Genomic DNA, 20,025 nt, shown 5'->3' on the forward strand with positions numbered 1-20,025 from the left:
TATTTAAGGAGTGCTTTTATAGTAAAACTGATATTTTATCTCTAGGTTATTAAGAAAATCGACGGGATAGATCATTTAGTTTACAAATAAAAATTTTAATACAAAGAAATGTTCCAAGGAACTAGGTTAGAGTTGGAGAAGACTTTCACTACAAGCATGCAATCAATTTCAATCAAAGCTTCTTCCAATTGAACTATTTAGCTTTCTCATCAATAGCAACCATAACTGCTATCAATTTTGCAGACTCGGTCGTCCCCATGTCAAGATAAGCACACAATCACCCAACAAGGCAAGCTTTGTCGTCTTAGAAAATTCCCCCACAAGAGCTAAGAGTAGGAGAACCTCTAATAAGACCATCAAAGTTATATTTGAGTCATCCTATGGGAGAAGGAGACCAAAGAACCTCCTTGGTTTGCAGAGATTTGTGAGGATGAATGGAGACATCGAACTTCTTCAAGAAAGTGAAATTCGAGATGGAGAATTTGAGATCTTTGTGGTGATATTGTCCACCAACCTGGCCTGAGTAGTTATGATGGTAATGCAACTTTTCCGATAAATCTTTTTGTCTTCGAATCTAAATATATTCCTAACTCTCCAAACCTGATAAAAATTATTAACACTACAAGCAAAAATCAGAGTAAATACTTGAGGGGATCAATTAGCGGTCATTATTGTCTTGCAATCCAAGATATTTTTAAATTTGTTTGAATGTACAGCTTATCTTTCTAAATTTGTTTTTTAAACGAGAATTTTAATTAAACATATTAAAATATACTTACAACAAACTCAATCATGATAAATATTATGTAATATTATTTATTTTGATTTACTATTTTTCTTATTTTGATAAAAAGATATATTATTTTTAGTTTAATATCATTTTTAATTTTTTTATTTTAGCTGATTCACAAAACTAGTTCTTTAATTTTAAATTCAAAGAGTTTCAATCTCCCTCACATATTAATTTTTTTACTTAAATTTAATGATATGTCTATTTTAAAACATGGCAAATAATTATATTTAAATTTTGTGAAAATTGCCAGGCAAAAAATTTAAGCAAAAGTCATACACATTATTATTTTTAAGTTCAAATATGTGAAGGAGTGTCACCAAATCTGTTTGGATTCTCTGTCATTGTGAATTAACACATATTTGTAATTGGTTTAGTGGCTGTGAGATTTGGGAAAAAGAAACTTTATAAATAGAGAAATTTCTTGGGTAAAAAATAAAAAATCATATTTGCGCAATAGAACAAATTGAAACAGTACCGTCCCAAACAAAAGAACAAATTTCACCGTCCGTATCAAAAGAACAATTGTGAAATGAATGTGAAAGTTATCAAAACATTGTTTTGATGAATGTTGTCGTATATATAATCATCCCATAACAGCACCGTCCCAAACAAAAGAACAAATATTGAACAGAAGAAGTGAAGAATATAGTTTAAATTAAACTCATTAAAATAGTTTATTTTTATTTTAAAAATATTGTGAAGAATATAAATTTAATATTCATTTTGAACTAAATATTTTAACAACACAATAGTAACTTCAACTAAACTAAGTATATTCTTCAAATTTTCAAAAATAAAAGTGATGTGAGAATTTAAACACAATAATTTTGTTTTTTGAAATTATACTAATAAAAATAACACTTGAAATAAATATCTTTAATTTTAAAGTAGTTCTTAGTTTATACAATTATCAAAGATAAGCCACTCTAAATTGATTTTAAAGTATAATATAGTATGCAACAATCTTTTACTTTGTCTACACTTTAACTTCATATAAAACTGAATAATAAATTAAACAAATAAACAAGAATTTTTATTTTTGAAATATGAGAATGTAAAGTTTTCCTAAAGTGAATTATATATATTTTTTACAATAGTGACCATAAAAGTATAATTAAAATAAAGATAATAATATTTAAAATAAAAACACTCATATTTTAACTGATATCGATGACAAAATTAGATATTTTTTTCAATCTATTGTTTATCGGATAACTAAAGTTCGGCCAAATAGAAATAAATTTTGTAAAGCTATTGAATATTTTATTTAATAATAATTATAAATAAACTTTTAATTTTATTTAAGATTAACAATAAATATTTGTCTTCAACAACTTAAAATTAAATACCTAAATAAAATATAAGTACAAAACCACATAAAAATCAAAACAAAACAGAAAACCACTTTATCATTATTTAAATTTGCAAAATTAAATTAGAGATATCACTCTAAATTTACATGAATATATTTTCCTCTTAAATAAAATATATATTTTTAAATGTGATTAATTTATATCATTGTCTTAATTTTATTTTACGAATTTAATAATCATATTTTATCATAAATTTTTAATATATTGAAAATTTAATAAAAATAAATTAATTAATTACAATCGTGCATAGTGCGAGTCTTAATCTAGTTATCTGGTGTTAGAGTGACATTGTGTATATGTATTGTTAAACATGATAGCATTGAGTCAAAAAATAGCTTTATATTCTGTTGGCATTATATGTTGATTATGAATCCCTACTTTGGAAAAATAGTTACATATAAGTATATAAATGTGAAAAGTATATGATAAAAATATTAGATCAATAAACCACTTATGTGAAATATTAATAGACAATTTCTATAGTTCCTTGTTATTGGAGATAAAATTTAAAGTCGGAATATAAAAAAAGTTGGGATATAAGAAAAGTTCAAAGAAATGTTCATTACCTCAATGTTGACAAAGAAATTTAAATTCATATTGAAACAAATTAATACATAGATTTGTGCTATCAATGCATATAAATCATTTCTTCATATCTGCATTCTCTAATTGCAATTTCCATGAGTTGACTAGAGTTTGAGTGAAACACATCACAGCACTGCCTTCTTGGACTCTGCAACTGAATACAAATGTATGATTTTATAAATTAGCATTACTAATTACCAAATTAAAACATTATGTTACTGCTTAGAATTAAATTCCATCTAAAACATATTACCTGTTTGATGTTAAGGTCTAACTTTTTTGTGACAACTTTAATCACCTCCAGATTCTTCAATGATGTATTATCTTTGAAACAATCACGAAAAGATTTCGTATAGTTGCTAATAACACCATCTTTATCAGAAGATACATTGTCTAGGTAAAAAATCGCAGGCCTTTCACAAGGATCCGGATGAATTTTTGTTGTACTAAATGTATATACTCCGGGAAATTGCAAGTCTTCCCTCCATGGTTTGAATGTTTCTCGAACTCTTAGAACATCTGGTAAAAGTACATTGCTTTGGAATACTTGAACAGCATAGCCCCATGACACTGAAATCGTCCGCGAAAATTGTTTATCGTAACAAACTGTTTGCTGTAAGATTCTCTGTGAATCAACATTTGCAGCTTCAAATAAATGTTGAAGTGAATTTGAAGCTGTCATTTGAGGAAAGATTGGTTCAACGAGTTCGGGATGATGTAAGGATAACGTGAGACTTAATGGATGTGCAGCCAATAGTCCGAAGATATTTCCTCTTAAATCAACCTATAGTCCAATTTCATAACAAGTGATTATTATTATTATTATTATTATTACAGGAATTACTAAACAAATATTCATTAAATAAAAAAGTGATTATTACCTGATGAAAACCAGGTTCATATGTTAATCCAACCCCAAGTTCAGCTATGCAAGAAACCACCCTAGCATCACTTCCAAAATGATGTGAATATCTTTCAATACAAGAATCAAAAACTTTAGATAAAACATTTGCTAAAGAAGCACTTATTGCAAAACCACCTCCACCAAAAGCCATTCCAAAACCAAAAATATACGACATATCGTAATTCTCAGAGTAAGCACCAACATAGTACCAAAGCCTATGATCATATTTCGAAAGAGTCTTAACAAGATTCTCAGGAAAGAAAATTGTGTCATCATCACCAAACACATACCACCTAACATTAGAATTATTATTCAGTCCAACAATCTCTTTCACTACACGCGCCACGCGGATTGCTGATCTTAAACCACCTTTACAAGTGTAATGAAACTTTGAAGTGTCTTCAGAGACACAAAGAGGAGGAACAGAATCATCAGTGTCATTTCCTTCAGGTGGAAGATTATCCACAAAAACACAACCCTTTGTTTCTTTGTTCCACCAAAGTTTGACATATTTTTTTCTATTAGGCCATGAATTTCCGGTTGAAACGATTCCGAATACAAGATGATTAACATTGGTTGGATCAGAATCAGTAGTTTTTTGTAAAGAAATACCAGTGTCTAATTCTGGTATCTTTGATGGGGTAAAGAGTAGTATGGAAATCAATATAAAGAGTGAAATTGCACAAAACCAAATTAATATGGTTAAAGGTTTATTTTGGAGTAACGGTTTCATGGTTAACAAGGTTGAATTATTAATAAATATCCAAGTATGTTTTAGAGTTATATATAGTGTCACACCAAGAACTATGACTATAGCCTGTTAAAAAATCCAATAAATGAACTGAACTGTCAAACTGAACCGAACTGAAGTTAAAATAATCGAACTGTTATGTTTAGTTAGTAGATCAAATCATTATGCACAAACAATTCTAAAACCGAACCATAACTAAAATCGAATCGAACTGAATCTGAACCCAAAACTAAAACATGAAAAATGCTTAAAACAAGATTTTTTTTTTCAAAAAAATTGAAAATAGCTTCTTTGACAAACGATTCGGTTTGAAAAAATTTGTCTAGTGTCACCGATTTAAAGAGTGTTGAAGCAAAGAAAATACATCATTAATTTGACGACACTTGTCTGATTTTTCTGACACTTGTATGACTTTTATGACACGTATTGTACGGGTGTCGTACAAGTGTCATACACCTACGCGTGTCGGACACCGCGACACACCAACTCCTAGAAGTGTTCGTGCTTCATAGACAAAAGGAATGTTTAAAAATTGAAAAAGTATGCAATTTTTTAAGAAATTTTTTAGCATCTGTTAACACATATAAGTCATGTGTCAACACATATAAATGCATGTGTCGACCTGTATCAGGCCATGTGTTCGCACATTTAAACAAAATCTAACAGCTTCAAAATTGCAGCATATACATGTGTCGACCTGAAACATGCATGTGTTGACACATTGGAGCAGTTTTAACAGCATGTGTCGACCCTGAAACACATATGTGTCAACACATGCATTACAAAAGTTTCGAGCAAAAATTATTTTTAAAGCTTGCAAATGATTTCTATTGTCATATAACTGATTTTTTATGCATGATACATTTTTCAAACATATTTTAAGTACATTCTAAGATCTCTAATGCAAAGGTATACATAATAATTTGGAGATACCATCCAATATATCAATATATATAAATGTTAAAGTTTTCCTGAATTTTGACATTATATAAAAACATCTAATCGACAAGTGCACTTAACAGCTATGATGGTAATGCAGCTTTTCAATGAATCTTTTTGGCTTTGAATCTAAATATATTCATGGCTTTTCAAATTTGGTGAAAATATTAACAATACTAACAAAAATCACCGTAGGTACTTGAGGGGACCAATTAGCAGCAATAATTGTCTTGTAATCCAAGATATTTCTAAAGTTTGTTTGAATGTCCAGCTTATCTTTCAACAAAAATTTCAGCCCCTTCATCAAAAGTGTGCAAATTTCAAGATGTTTATATATGTTTTATAAATATACAGGCTCCCATAAATCCATAATCAAGCTCACCCACTTACTTTTCTGTTAAAGTTTCTAATTTTCTTAAATAATAAATTAGACTGATGTTCTTTAAACCAGAATTATAATTAAACATTTTAAAATATATATACAACAAATTCAATCATGATAAATATTTATTCTGATTTACTATTTTTCTTATTTTGATAGAAAGATATATTATTTTTATTTTTATTTTGGTTTTAATTTTTTATTTTAACTTATTAAAAAAATTAATTTTTCCAAGTCGTCAATACAAATAGCGACAATGTGTTAAAATAGTGAAAAAATGGTCATTTGTGTAATTAATTTGAAAGTTTGGTTATATATGTAACTTTTTTGAAAAACTTAGTTATTTAAAAAAAATATCTAAAAAAGTTTCAATATCTAAAAAAGTTTGGTTATATATAATTATTTTACAAATGGCAAAATGGCAAATAATTATATTGAAAATTGTAAGGCAAAAAATTTAAGCAAAAGTCGTACATATTATCATTTTTAAGTTCAAATATGTGAAGTGAAGGAGTGTGAAAAAATCTGTTTGGATTCTCTGTCATTGTGAATTAACAGATATTCATAATTGGTTTAGTAGTTGTGAGATTTGAAAAAAAAAAATTATAAACAGAGAAATTTCTTGGGTAGAAATCAAAAGTCATATTTGTGCGAGTCAAATTTCATTAGTAATATCATCTACAATTTAATTAAATGAGGATTTTTTTAAAAAAAATTGTCATTTTAATTAAGTATAATATTTTAAAATTAGATTAAGGCCTCTACATCGTATGCAACGATTCTAAGTTTCGTATGCGCATTCGTACACACATATAACAAAATATAAAAGGAAATAACAATTAAACCGTGGTTAAGAAGAAAATTCTATTTGAAGAAATACTAATTAAACATTGTCTAAGTTAACCACCTCCCTAGAGGATTCTTGATAAATTTGGAGGATATTCATAACAAAATCAACCTCCTTCTTGCTGGCTCTAACAAACAGTAGGCTATCATCTGTGAAGAACAAATGCGAGACGATAGGCGCCTTCCTTGCTATTAAAATACCATGTAGAGTTTTGTTCCTGCCAACTTCTTTTAACAGACTTGAAAAAACATCAGCACACAAAATAAATAAGTACGGTGAAAGGGAGTCCCCTTGACGGAGCCCCATTTCTGGGACAACAACTCTGCTTGGCTGCCTATTCACCAGAACTTGGTAGGAAATCATAGATATGCCTCTGTAAATCAGTTTCACCAAGGAATCAGGGAACCCCATATCAGAAGGACACCCATGACGAAGTCCCATTCCATCCTATCATAGGCTTTAGACATATCCAGCTTAAGCGCCATGACACCTTTTTTGCCCTTCTTCTTATTTTTCATCCAATGGAAACACTCCATTGCAACCAAGTCATTATCTGTAATCAACCTTCCTTTCACGAAGGCGATTTGTTTCTCATCCACAATCTTTAGGAGAATGACTTCTAACCTATTAGCTATCGTCTTAGTAACAATCTTCATGACAACAATGCAAAGACTGATGGGCTGAAAATCCTTGGGGGGTCTTTGGGTTCTTGCACTTAGGGAAGAGGGTAACAAAAATGTTATTGATTGCATTAGGATCGTTTCCTCCATTCATAATCTCCAACACCATCCTCCAACACCATCCTGCTAACATCCGCTCCCACAATATGCAAAAATTTGTGAAAAAATAGAGCTGGAAGTCCATCCTATCCCGGGACTTTAAGGGGATGCATTTGGGAAATAGCTTCTTTAACTTCACCCGCGAAAAACTCAGCTTGACACCAACTGACCAAACTCGCTTTGAGTTTCCCTTTAACAACGGAGCGGACTTCGGGAATGTTTGTAGGCACCAAAGAAGAAGAAATGTTTGTAAACTAATTCACCAGAATTCGTTCAAAATGAGCCTCCTCGTTCTACCAGCAACCTAAATCGTCCTTTAGCTTCTTGATAGTGTTTGTGTTTCTCCTCTGATTCTCCTTACCATGAAAGAACTTGGTATTGTGATCTCCCTGCTTTAACCAAACGACACGACTTCTTTGGTGCCATAGGGTTACCTCCACTAGAAGAATATCATTTCTCTGCCTCTCAAGAACCTTATGGGCTTCAATTTCCTCCTTTCTCGCAGCCCAACAGACCTCATAATTAAGTTTTTGTTCAATTATTCTTATTTCGTTGCCTACTGACCCTAGCTTGTATTCCTTAAATTCTAAATCCAAAGTTTGCAGCGCCTTCAGTTTCAGGTGTCCCTGCAAATGTGTTGCACCCTGATTTTTACCCTACGATTCCATCTCATTCACATCATTGCATTTCATCATATTATGTTTATGTTTACTAACCCTTAAATCAAAAATTACAAAAATATGTCTAGTTTCTCTTTTATTGTGTAAGACAAGGACTGAATTGAGAATATCAAGCTTCGCGAGATGATTGGAAAGGTTTGACCTTAAAGTCAGCATTTCGAGTCCAAAGTCCGATTCAAGCCCAACTTCAATTCGAGGTTCAAAATTCCTTTTTGTTCTTTATTCAAATTTGTAGTCCTTTGATTTTAGTTTTGGTTTCTATTTAAATAATAATTCAATTTGAAATTTATTTAAAGTTGAATTACTACTAATATAAAAATCATTTTTAATATTATAAAATATTTTCTTTTAATATATATTTTAAATAATTTTCCTTTTATATTTTTAGTGTTATAATATTTTGACTAAGACTAACTTTTTGTAGTAGTATTATTATGCCATTAGTTGTTATTGTCCAAATTAAACCGGACATAAGAAGAAAATTTCAAGGGACCCATCCAAAGCATTGAGTCGTGATTTCATTTTCCAGCAAAGCACATTCATCATTCATGTTTTCCATTCATGCAGTTCACGTTTCACTTTCAGCCAAACTTCATCCAAAATTCTCAATTCAAAATCTCAACCCTCCATTCCATTTAATCAAAGGTTGAAAATCACCCTCATCAAATCACACAGATCACTCCCTCCAACTCTCAAAATCTCAACAAAACTTTCCCTCTCCAAATTCAGTTGGCAACCAAAATTCCCTCTCAATTTTTCAGATTCTTTACCTATAAATAAACTTGTTCAGTCACAAAGGGAGGAGAAAAAGCTAGAGTTATGCTGCCCAAATTGTAACAGAAATTCTCCTCCAAACGCTCACGTTATCAGCTTCATCACTCTCCAAATTTCTCAAACCTTCACTTCAATTGCAACAACCTTCCTTCTTCGTCAAACTCACAACATCAATATCATTATCATCACCCGCAAATCGGAAATTACAACACTTCAACTCCATGAACTCAGCTTCACACTCAACCTTCAATTTCTGATACGACTTTCTTCTATCTGCAATTGATCCGCATCAACTCACGCAACAATTTCGAAGTCTTCATCTGCTCAAATTTTAAATTCAATCTTCGATCCACAATAATCAATCCATCTTCAACTGCACCTTCACTTTCATTCATCAATGATTCTGCATCCATCTTCAACAACAATTAATCGAGCATACCAGATCCTTCAGCAACAAACTCCATCGCACAACACAACGTAACTTCAAGCATCAACGATTCACCATCACCAACGCACGCTTCTGCGATTCGCAACGGATTGATTCTTGGAAGAATTCGCTGCAGCTTGGAAATCCAACCTATCTCTTCATTCGGAATCATCACCGGAGGAACATCTCCGAAGGTACGGTTTCGTTATCCTCGTCGACGTATTTTTGCTGTGTGATTATCTTTCTGTTTGAACTCGATGCCTATTTGTTCACTGCATTATGTGTGGATGTGATAGATTGAATTCGTTAGAACGATAGCTGAAACCGAGTTAGGTAAGAACAGAGAGTGAGTAATCGCGGTTGAAAGTTTTCTTTCTGTGGTGATTTTGTTTTGTCTGAAACTGAACTGAAGATATAGGATAGGAGAACAGAGAAAGGAATTTAGGTGAGTAAGATTTCTGAGAAGCTTGGACCGATACAGAGCGTGGACCGAGAATTGGAGCAAGAAGAAGTACGAACAGAGAGATGAGAGGAGATCGGAAGAACGTGAAAGCGAGGGAGGGAGGCCGCTCCATTTTTTTTTTTGTTTAGGGTTACTAGTTTTGTTTTTGTTGACATGGGCCGGGTTACCGTATTGTGGGCCATTCCATTTTTATATACACCAGCCAATCATGCGCTCCACCCCTGGACATTCTTCAGAATCAGACTTTTGGGCTTTCACTCTCATGGCCCAGTGATTTCCGCATGTTACCCCATCCTTTTAATCTTGCAGCCCATCTTATTTGTTTTCATATGTTTCTTTAGTGCCTTTTTTAGATATATGATAAAATTCCAAAAAAATATTTTTATTAATTAGTTTTTCTTCTATTAAATAAAAATACAAAAATAGGTTTTTAAATTTAGTTCTTTTATTTTCATATCAAAAATCCAAAAATCCAAAAATATTTTAATTAGTTTTTAACTCTTATTTGATTTTATTTTACACAATTTAAGCTTTTAATCAATTAATTAAATATTGATTTAATTAGTTGATCTTTGTTAAGTAAAATTGATTAGTTTACTAATTTATTTTTCTTAATTTTGGTTAGTTAATTTAATCAATTTTTAATTAATTGATTAAATTGTTAACTTGTTTTTATTTCCCTTATTTGTTACTTATCTTTATTCACTTAAAAAACGCACACACACACCAAAACTTTTGAGCCGAACTACGGCTGCTCTGATTCCTTAATGAGGATATGTAGGTATTAGGTTGCGGGGCCTGAACGAGCACAATCTTGTATATGTTTCTTTCTCTTCCTTTTTCATGCGTTCCCCTTTTGCTTTTAGCTTTAGACTTTTAGATAACACCCATAGATTAGACTAACAAGAGTGGATCCCGTCGAGTACGACGGATGTGAGGAGTGATAATCCCTTCTCCTTGCGTAACCGACATCCTTACCCTTTCTCTTGGTCGTAAGACTTTTGTTTGTTTTCCCCTATAGGTTTTACTCGATATTTTCCTTTCCCGTCTCTTGGGATAAATAAACAATCCATGGCGACTTCATTAATTTCTTTGATGATTTCGATCCAGTTGTTTCAAAATGCTCACCATTCCAGATCAGCTTTATAGTCTTCTTGCATATAGGATCCTTTGCCAAGACCTCCTCAAACCTAAAGATGTGGGCTTTTTCCTGCTTCTCTTATTGTCTGCAGCTTCTAACTCAGGCCCGATAGCAGCATGGTCCGAACCAAAATGCCTAAGGTGGATAATTCTCATTGGAGAGAACACTGAATATTGGCATCATCACTGCGCCTGTTTGTCCACGTGAAAGGGTATCCTTCAAAAGCTAAATCCACCTGGTCACAAAGGTCTATAACCTGCCTACCCTAAGACATCTGACTAGTAGTTGTAATATTTGCTCTAATCTTCTCTCTATCAAACAAAGCATCATTGAAATTTCCAATGCATAAAGCCCTTTCACCCTTTTTTTTGAATCAAGTCTTTCACCAAGGCCCAAGTGTTCCTCTTTTTGTGTTCCTCAAGGACCCCTGATGCCGTTGAAAAACCATAGTTGGTCGTTACAATCAATCTCAACCTTCCCACATATATGGTTCAGAGAGAACGATAAGATGGAAAGATAGTGTCCCTCTCCAAAGTAACGCAAGACCTCCCCTCCTATCTCTACTACTCCCATCTCAATCCACCACCAAACACCTATCAAAACCGCACTTGAATTTGATTCTCTGTATATCATCACTCTTTAATCGTGTCTCCGTTAGACTTTGTTTCCTCCATTTGATTCTACTTACTCTTATTTTCCATGCAGTCCTCCACCATGCCTTCAGTAACCATAACATCTATTAGCTTCCTTTTTCCTATTTCACAGTCTTTCAGTTTTAATTGTTCTTGGACCACCTTTTTTTACCTCTTTCATCATTGTCTATTTCCTTCTCTTGGTTGCTTCTTGTTGATTCCCTCTGTTACCTAAACCTTTTTTAGAAATGTCAACTTCTCCAAGAGATTTAGCTACTGACTCAATTTCCTGGTTACTAATATGTTTGCCCACTTCCTATCTTCTTCTATCATCCACAATCTTGCTAGCTCCAAACCCCTCCATAGATACTCTATGATTTACTTCAGCTCCGCCTTTATTTTATTTTCCTTTAAACCACACTTGCTTTGACTTGAAGATATGTTGAAAAGGCTCCTAGTATAGTTACCAAAACTAGACTCCTTTCTTTGGTCCTCCGTCACTCTTGCCAGTGGCGACGCTCTAAGCCACAGTCCAAACGACAAATCTTGTTCCTCTATATCCTCAATCCCTCCTCACTCAAATCTCCAATGCTTCGCAATCCTTTAGTTAATGCCCTATCCTACCGCATACAAAGCAGAATGATGGGAGTCACTCATGTTTGAAGTGAACTCGAAGTGATTTATCCTTGAACTTTACAACAGTACCCCGCTTCAAAGGGAGTTTTTGGTCCATAGTTACCTTGATCCATAGAAATCTCCCATTTTTGTGGGCTTCTTTCTGATCCATCTCTTCGAAAACCCCAATGATTCCACCAATTTTCCTTGCCATGGCTTCCGTTCTAAGCATAAGTGGCAGCTCATAGATACGAACCCAGAAAGATCCAAAGTGCATGTTCAAATCCAAAGTTGTCTTCTCTTGAGATGCGAGCTAAAACCAACAAATTTCTATCAAAGCTCTAAGGTCCATTTTTTACCACCGTGTCAAGATCTCTCTTTCTGGCAAACCGGAAAAGATAAAGATTTTTGGTGAGCTCTTATGTCTCAACTTGGTTCTTGAGCTTCCAAGAGCTGACCATGGTGCTTGTGAAAGCCCTTCTGTTGAAGCTATTGTCTGTCCAGAGTTTCCCAGCAAGAGTCCTTTGAAAGATCTCTTCCCCGCAAACTTCATCACTAGCTGCAGCAACTCCTTCTTCCTCCTCCTTTGAAAGAGGGATATTCTTCCAACTCTTCAGAAATGCTCCTCTCGAAACTGTGTAAATAGATGAACAAGTCACCACAAATAGAAAAAGAACTTCCAGAAGGAAGGATAGTACCACCTAAGTGGGGAAGAAACCAGAGGCCTGGATAGAAAAGAAACGCTGACACCAAACCCTAGAGTGGGGAAGAGAAAACACGATAAGTTTAGAGAGAGATTGTCTGACATCTCTGTAGACACGTGAGGAGTGTAAGTTTTAAATACATTGGTTGGTGATAAGGCAAAGTAGTAGTAGTTCAATATAGTACAAACTACAAAGTAAGTAATACTAGAAATTAAATGGGATAGAAAAGAAAAGTATATGTGCGTTCCGAAGAATATTACATTTGAAAACTTGGATTTTTGGATTTTCAATAGTGAAAGCATCCATGTCACCAACTTTCAGTTTCATTTTTTTTTTAAGTCATACCAACCAGCACTAGGGGTGGCAAAACGGGCCGCCAACCCCGCCAAAAAATGAGCGGGGCGGGCATGTCCGTCAAGTGAAATGGGCATAAAAATCATGTCCGCCCCGCCAAGATGGCGGGTTGGCGGGCGGCGGTCTTGCCCGCCTATTTTTATTTATATTTTTTTTTCATTTTCTTAATAGATTAATAGATTTTTTTTTACCATTTAATTAAATTTTTCACTTAATTTTTAAAACAATTTTTTATAAAACCAACTTTTTAACAAATTTTACTTAAAAAAATATTACATATATTTACAAATAAATATATAAAATAAACCATCAAGAATTGAAATTACTAGAATTAACTTAAAAAAGAGAGAATTTTGAAGGAGGGGCAGACTTTGGCGGGCGGCGGACATTGGCGGAGCAGGCTATGGCGGGCGGCGGACATTGGCGGAGCAGGCTATGGCGGGCGGCAGGTTTTGGCGGGGAGAATTTTGTCGAGCGGCGGACCTAAAATCTCAATCCAATCCGCCATTTTTTGGCGGGTGCGCAGGCCGGCCCGACAGGCCACGGCCTGTTTTGTCACCCCTAACCAACACGTATGTAAATATATTGATTTTAACCTTTATCTACATGAATGAACTCACATAATTTCTAATGTGAATGATCCTCTTGATTTTAGATAATGATATTTGTGAAAGTTATAAAAAATTGTTGCAACTTTTTAATATGTTGAAATGCATTGTGATTATCCCAAACACAATGCGTTTCAGCGAAATTCAAAATTGGGTTTCAAGCAAGTCCCCACAAATTATTTAACTGATGAATTAAAATAAAGATTAATTATATTTTTGGTCCTTATAAATATCTTAATTTTAATTTTTAGTCTCTATAAAAAATATATTAAGTTTTAGTCCTGGTAAAATTACTTTTGCACTCACTTTTAGTTCCTCTACCGAGACTAAAATTGAGTGCAAAGTAACTTTATAGGGACTAAAAATCAATATATTTTTTATAGGAACTAAAACCATTTTAAAAAATTTTATAAGGACTAAAAATATATTTAACCCTTAAAATAAAAAATTTATGATATTAAGTTGTTGAAAATACTTCATACTGTTGCTAATACATCTATAGCTGATCTGTTGAACCTTTGAGGTGTAGTGTATACTTAGAAAGTCATCAAGGTTGGGTTGAACAGAAGAGGAAACAAAAAGTCATTATTATAACTCCGATAAGTACTTCTACCAACTTCTACCATATGAATGACTTCTAGCAACGGTTTATCATAATTTGCTTATTCACATTGAAACAAATTTAATATACATAGATTTGTGCTATCAATGCATATAAATCAATTCTTCATATTTGCACTCTCGAATTGCAATTTCCAAGAGTTGACTAGAGTTTGAGTGCACATCACAACACTGTCTTCTTGGACTCTGCAACTGAATTCAAAAGTATGATTCTATAAATCAGCATTATTAATTACCAAATTAAAAACATTATGTTACTACATAGAGTTACCTGTTTGGTGTCAAGGTCTAACTTTTTTGTGATAACTTTTACCACCTCCAGATTCTTCAATGATGTGTTATTGTTGGAACAATCTAGAAAAGATTTCGTATAATTGCTTTACCCAAAAAAACATTGCCTAGATAGAGTTACCTGATTGGTGTCAAGGTCTTTCGCATGGTTTAAATGTTTCTCGAACTCTAAGAACATCCGGTAAAAGTTGATTGTTTTGGAATATTTGAACAGCGTAGTCCCATGATACTGAAATCGTCCGCAAAAATTGTTTATCGTAACAAACTGTTTGTTGTACGATCCTCTGTGAATCAACATTTGCAGCTTCAAATAAATGTTGCAGTGAATTTGAAACTGTCATTTGAGAAAAGATTGGTTCAACGAGTTCGGGATGATGTAAGGATAACAAGAGACTTAATGGATGTGCAGCCAATAAACCGAAGATATTTCCGCTTAAATCAACCTATAATCCAATATCAAAGTGCTTATTATTACAAGAATGAATCACTAAACAAATATTCAATAAATAAAAAAGTGATTATTACCTGATGAAAACCAGGTTCATAAGTTAATCCAACACCAAGTTCAGCTATGCAGGAGAACACCCTAGCATCACTTCCATAAAGATGAGAATATCTCTCAATACAAGAATCAAAAACTTTATACAAAACATTTGCCAAAGAAGCACTTATAGCAAAACCACCTCCACCAAAAGCCATTCTAAAACCAACAACATAAGACCCTTCATAATTCTCAGAATAAGCACCAACATAGTACCAAAGCTTATGATGATATTTAGAAAGAGTCTTAGCAAGATTCTCCGGAAAGAAAATTGTGTCATCATCACCAAACACATACCACCTAACATTAGAATTATTATCCAATCCAACTATCTCTTTCACAACACGCGCCACGCGAATTGCTGATCTTAAACCACCTTTAAAAGTGTAATGAAACTTTGAAGTGTCTTCAGAGACACAAAGAGGAGGAACGGAATCATCAGTGTCATTTCTTTTAAATGCTTGTTGACTAGTGCTGGGTTAAAGAAGGTGTTTTGGGCTGAGGAGGTTTCGCAGCAACATATATGATAAACAGATGTCCTTCAGCAACGTTAGATATGAAGACACTTGAAGAAGTTTGGTCGGGACATCCACCAGATCTCGACAAACTGAGTATTTGGTTGCGTAGCCTATGCACACATTAGGCAAGACAAGGTCGAACCTAGAGCTCTGAAATACATGTTCATGGGATATCTTAAAGGAGTCAAAGCTTATAGGCTATGGTGCCTAGAGCCAGGTCACTGGAGGAGTATCACCAGTCAAGGTGTAGTTTTCAATGAAGCTGAAATGACTTTTAAGAAACCTGATGATGTTGGTCGAAATGCAGAAACATCTGACGAAGAGCTGGAACAGGTAGAGATTCCTGTTGAGGTGGAGCAAGTTGATGCTGAATTGCATATTCCAGATGAAGTCGATGAAGAAGCAGAATATGCTGAGGAAGTTGAAGAAATTGTCGATGACTACCTATTGGCAAGAGATAGGTCAAGAAGAGTCATCAAGCCACCTAAGAGACTTGGGTATGCAGATCTTATAGCTTATGCCTTAATCTCTGCAAGTGAGGTTCTAGACGAAGAATCTAGAAACTATAAGGAAATTATGAGGAGTCGAAATAAGACTGAATAGCTGAATGTCATGAATGATGAGATGAAATCTCTTTGTGATAATTACACCTGTGAACTGATCAAAAAACCTGCTGGAGCAAGGTTAGTTAGCTGTAAATGGATTTTTAAAGTTAAGGAAGGAATCGAAGGAGTGACATTGAAAAGATACAAGGCAAGGTTGGTCACAAGGGGTTTCACTCAGAAAGAATGTGTCGACTTAATTGATGTGTTTTATCTTGTTGTGAAGCATAGTTCCATTCAAATGTTGCTTGTCACGGTGACACAGTTGGACCTTGAACTGGAACAGAGGGATGTGAAGACTGCATTCTTGTATGGTGATCTAGATGAAACAATCTTAATGAGGAAACCTGAAGGGTATGTCGAAAGGCAGAAGGAAGATTATGTGTCAAGCTGAATAGATCCTTATATAGACTCAAACAATCTCCTCAACAGTGGAATAGAAGATTCGACAAGTTCATGGCACGCATAAGTTTCGTTAGAAGCCAGTTTGACCACTGTGTTTACTTTTGATTTTGACCTGGTAATTCATTTGTTATTTTGTTGCTTTATGTGAATGATATTCTCATAGCAAGCAACAATATCAAAGATGTAAAAAGGGTGAAGGTTGAACTCTATAAGGAGTTCGATATGAAGGATCTGGGGGCTGCATCCATGATTCTTGGAATTGACATTCGAAGAGATGGAAATGTTAGAACAAGATTTGTTCTGATCAATATTCTGTGTTTTGATGATAACATTATGTATGAATTTTGTATAAGACAATGTGGTGCTCTAATCCTTTGCATTTTCCATTTTAGGAAATATATAAAGAGTATGCACAAATCAGTACTCAGAAGCAACTGACTCAGAAGGTTCTGGATGGCTTCATCAAAACATGCTCTAGCAAGACATCAGAAGATGGTTATGCAGAATCAGAACATGAACTGGAAAGCATCAGAAGAATGAAAGTCAAAAGAACAAGCTCTGAAGTTCTGATGGTATCACGCTTAAGCTCTTCAAAGTCAGAAGATGCTCTGCACCAAGCTGATTGACTCTGATATTCAAACGTTGTTATCTACAAAATCTGAGTCCAGAAGAAAGTACAAGATGAAAGGCTGAAACGTCTAATCTTTGACTGACAAAAGGAACGTTAGAAGCTACAAAAGACAAAGTCAGTAAAAGCAGCAAAAGCAAGGCTCGAGGTAGTTGACAAAAGTGTGAAACATTAAATGCAGCGTTGTACTATTCACGCAAAGCATTAAATGCTCCCAACGGTCATTTCCTCTCAGCGCCTATAAATAGAAGTTATGATCAGAAGCAAAGTAGAAGACTTGTGCAAATATACTGAAACGATGTCAAATTCAAAAGCTTACGAACTTCATCTTCAACCTCACAAACTCTTGTAATATTTAGTGAGTGTTAAGTTTAGATCTTAAGAGAAATATCACAGTTGTGATTACAGCTTTATTAGAAGCATATTTAAACTCTTGTAAACTTTATTTTTACATTGATTGTAAAAGGATTCCTAGAGTGATCAAGTTGTGATCAGGATACTCTAGAAGACTTAGAGTGTTTCAAAGTGGATAACCATTGTAATCAGTTGGATTAGTGGATTAAATCCTCAGTTGAGGTAAATCACTATAAGGGGGTGGACTGGAGTAGTTTGGTTAACAACGAACCAGGATAAAAATCATTGTGTTGATTGTTTTTATCTTCTAAATTTTTGAGATACACTTATTCAATCCCCCTTTCTAAGTGTTTTTCTATCCTTCAGGAAAGCGGTCGAAATTATGCTTATCTCAAGTGGCATACCTACGGAAGATTCTCGACAAGTTTGGTATGTCTAATTCAAAGCCTGTTGTAACTCCTCCAAACCCTCAATTCAAGCTGAGTGTAGATCAATGTCCCAGTACTGATGTCGAAAGAACTTATATGAATAGCATCCCATATGCTAATATAGTAGCTCCTTTGATGTATGCTATGGTCTGTACTAGACCCGACATAGCATATGCAGTAAGTCTTGTAAGAAGGTACATGGAGAATCCTGGAAAGGCTCACTGGCAAGCATTGAAGTGGATTCTAAGGTACATAAATGGATCTCTAAACAGAATTATAATTTATGGTGGATCCTTGGGTGAAGATAGTAAAGTAGTAATCAAAGGATATGTCGACTCTGATTATGCAGGTTGTATGAATTCTAGTAAATCTCTGGATATGTTTTCATTATGTTTGGCACAATAATTAGTTGGAAAGGAACACTTCAGAAGGTTGTTGCTCTATCAACCACTAAAGCAGAGTATATTTCCCTAACTGAAGCTGTGAAAGAAGCATTGTGGCTTGAAGGTTTTGCGAATAAGGTGAAACTTCAAGGTCGAGGTGTCACTTTTAAATGTGATAGTCAAAGTGCAATACACATGTCGAAGAACTCAGCATATCATGAGCTAACTAAGCACATCGATGTGAGGTTGCATTTCGTTAGAGAAGTAATCGAACGTGAAGAAGTCCAAGTGCTGAAGGTTTCGACAGATCATAATGCTGCTGATACGATCACCAAGACATTGCCGAGTTGCAAGTTTTTCCACTATATGCAGTTGATAAAGCTGCATGAATAAAGCTAGTTTTTTCCCTTGATGTTGTAGAGTTAGGTCCAAGGTGGAGATTTGTGAGATATTGGATCGAACTCTAGTATGGTCGAAGAGTAGCTTCTTGGTTCGACAGTTCGACAGGGTTAAGCATGAAGTCGAAGGTTATTCACATGCTGGTGTCAAAATGTGCATGTTGTAGTCGAAGATGGGTCTAGCATGCAGGTGTCGAAGATGCTAGGGTTGTTAGCATGTTAAATTAAGTTTTAGTGTTTAAACCCTAATTTGTTAAGTTAGCTTGTGTAATGGGTCTTGTGGAAAAAGCCCATTAGTTAGCATGCTAGGTTTTATTATAAATAGGTACTAGTCTCTCATCATTGCACACTGCAAATCCTAATTTAGGGTGAGAGGGTTATTTGTTATTCTTGTAACTTGTAATCTTGGTTTAAAGAGAAAAGAAAGAATAGCCGTTATAACCAATCTTTGTTGTTCTTCGTGTCTTACCATCTTTTCTATCCTTGTGTGTTTCTTGATCACAAAGAAACAGTTCATAATTTGTTTATCAAGACATTCTTTTAACAACAGTTAAGATTCTCCAATGCGCGTTCATAGAGACGGTATATGAATGTTGGAGGTTTAGAAACCAAATTTGTTTTGGGAAAAAACTGTCATGATGTTATCGTCTCGAAAATAATTGATGCCGCAGTGTACCGGTGTTGGGTCAAACCTAAACTTCGAGTCCCCACTTAGTAGAATTCTTATGCCTTAGGTTTCTCCAATTTGGTTTATTTGTAGTTTAAATAGTTGGATCCTAGGGATCACAAGCTTGTAACTGTTTTTTTATCCATCACGAAAGTTATTTCTTGATTAAAAAAATTTAAAAATTTAAAAAGTTTCAATCTCTCCTGCATTTTTTTTTTACTTAAAATTGGTAATATGTCTATTTTAAAATATGAAAAATAATTATATTGAAATTTGATGGAAATTGTAAGGCAAAAAATTTAAGCAAAAGTCATACACATTATCATTTTTAAGTTCAAATATGTGAAGTGAAGGACCGTGACCAAATCTGTTTGGATTCTCTGTCATTGTGAATTAACACATTCATAATTGGTTTATTTGTTGTGAGATTTGGAAAAA

At 33.9% G+C, this 20,025-nt stretch overlaps 3 protein-coding genes across 5 annotated transcripts in view; 1 reads left to right on the forward strand and 2 right to left on the reverse strand.

Annotated features, from left to right (window-relative positions):
- Positions 1–2,710: 2,710 nt before the first annotated feature.
- On the reverse strand, positions 2,711–4,421 carry LOC131648058 (uncharacterized). The gene is made up of 3 exons (XM_058917851.1): positions 3,633–4,421; positions 3,005–3,535; positions 2,711–2,905 (listed from the first exon to the last, which is right to left on the reverse strand). Exons 1-3 carry the CDS (start codon positions 4,386–4,388, stop codon positions 2,795–2,797), a joined length of 1,398 nt encoding a protein of 465 aa, XP_058773834.1. The 5' UTR covers positions 4,389–4,421; the 3' UTR covers positions 2,711–2,794.
- A 4,054-nt stretch (positions 4,422–8,475) lies between these two features.
- Positions 8,476–20,025, forward strand: part of LOC131653704 (uncharacterized) — a 29,386-nt gene continuing 17,836 nt past the window's right edge. For all 3 annotated transcript variants that reach the window (XM_058923970.1, XM_058923969.1, XM_058923967.1), the window contains exon 1: positions 8,476–9,428. The gene's annotated coding sequence lies outside the window, so the exon portion shown is untranslated. The remainder of the gene's footprint in view (positions 9,429–20,025) is intronic.
- Positions 14,277–19,974, reverse strand: LOC131651172 (uncharacterized). Its single transcript, XM_058920838.1, has 5 exons — positions 19,904–19,974; positions 15,189–15,678; positions 14,796–15,106; positions 14,644–14,749; positions 14,277–14,564 (listed from the first exon to the last, which is right to left on the reverse strand). The coding sequence occupies exons 1-5, from the start codon at positions 19,972–19,974 to the stop codon at positions 14,457–14,459; spliced, it is 1,086 nt and encodes a 361-aa protein (XP_058776821.1). The 3' UTR covers positions 14,277–14,456.

This window comes from Vicia villosa, linkage group LG2 (assembly GCF_029867415.1).
Source record: "Vicia villosa cultivar HV-30 ecotype Madison, WI linkage group LG2, Vvil1.0, whole genome shotgun sequence".
Lineage (NCBI taxonomy): Eukaryota > Viridiplantae > Streptophyta > Magnoliopsida > Fabales > Fabaceae > Vicia > Vicia villosa.

Coding starts and splice junctions, on each gene's coding strand:
- LOC131651172 (XM_058920838.1), bottom strand. CDS start 19,974: ATGACAGAGAATCCAAACAGATTTGGTCACGGTCCTTCACTTCACATA. Junction 15,107..15,188: donor ATGAACCTGGTTTTCATCAG/GTAATAATCACT, acceptor ATTGGATTATAG/GTTGATTTAAGCGGAAATAT. Junction 14,750..14,795: donor AAACCATGCGAAAGACCTTG/ACACCAATCAGG, acceptor TTTTGGGTAAAG/CAATTATACGAAATCTTTTC.
- LOC131648058 (XM_058917851.1), bottom strand. CDS start 4,388: ATGAAACCGTTACTCCAAAATAAACCTTTAACCATATTAATTTGGTTT. Junction 3,536..3,632: donor ATGAACCTGGTTTTCATCAG/GTAATAATCACT, acceptor ATTGGACTATAG/GTTGATTTAAGAGGAAATAT. Junction 2,906..3,004: donor TAGACCTTAACATCAAACAG/GTAATATGTTTT, acceptor ATTTGTATTCAG/TTGCAGAGTCCAAGAAGGCA.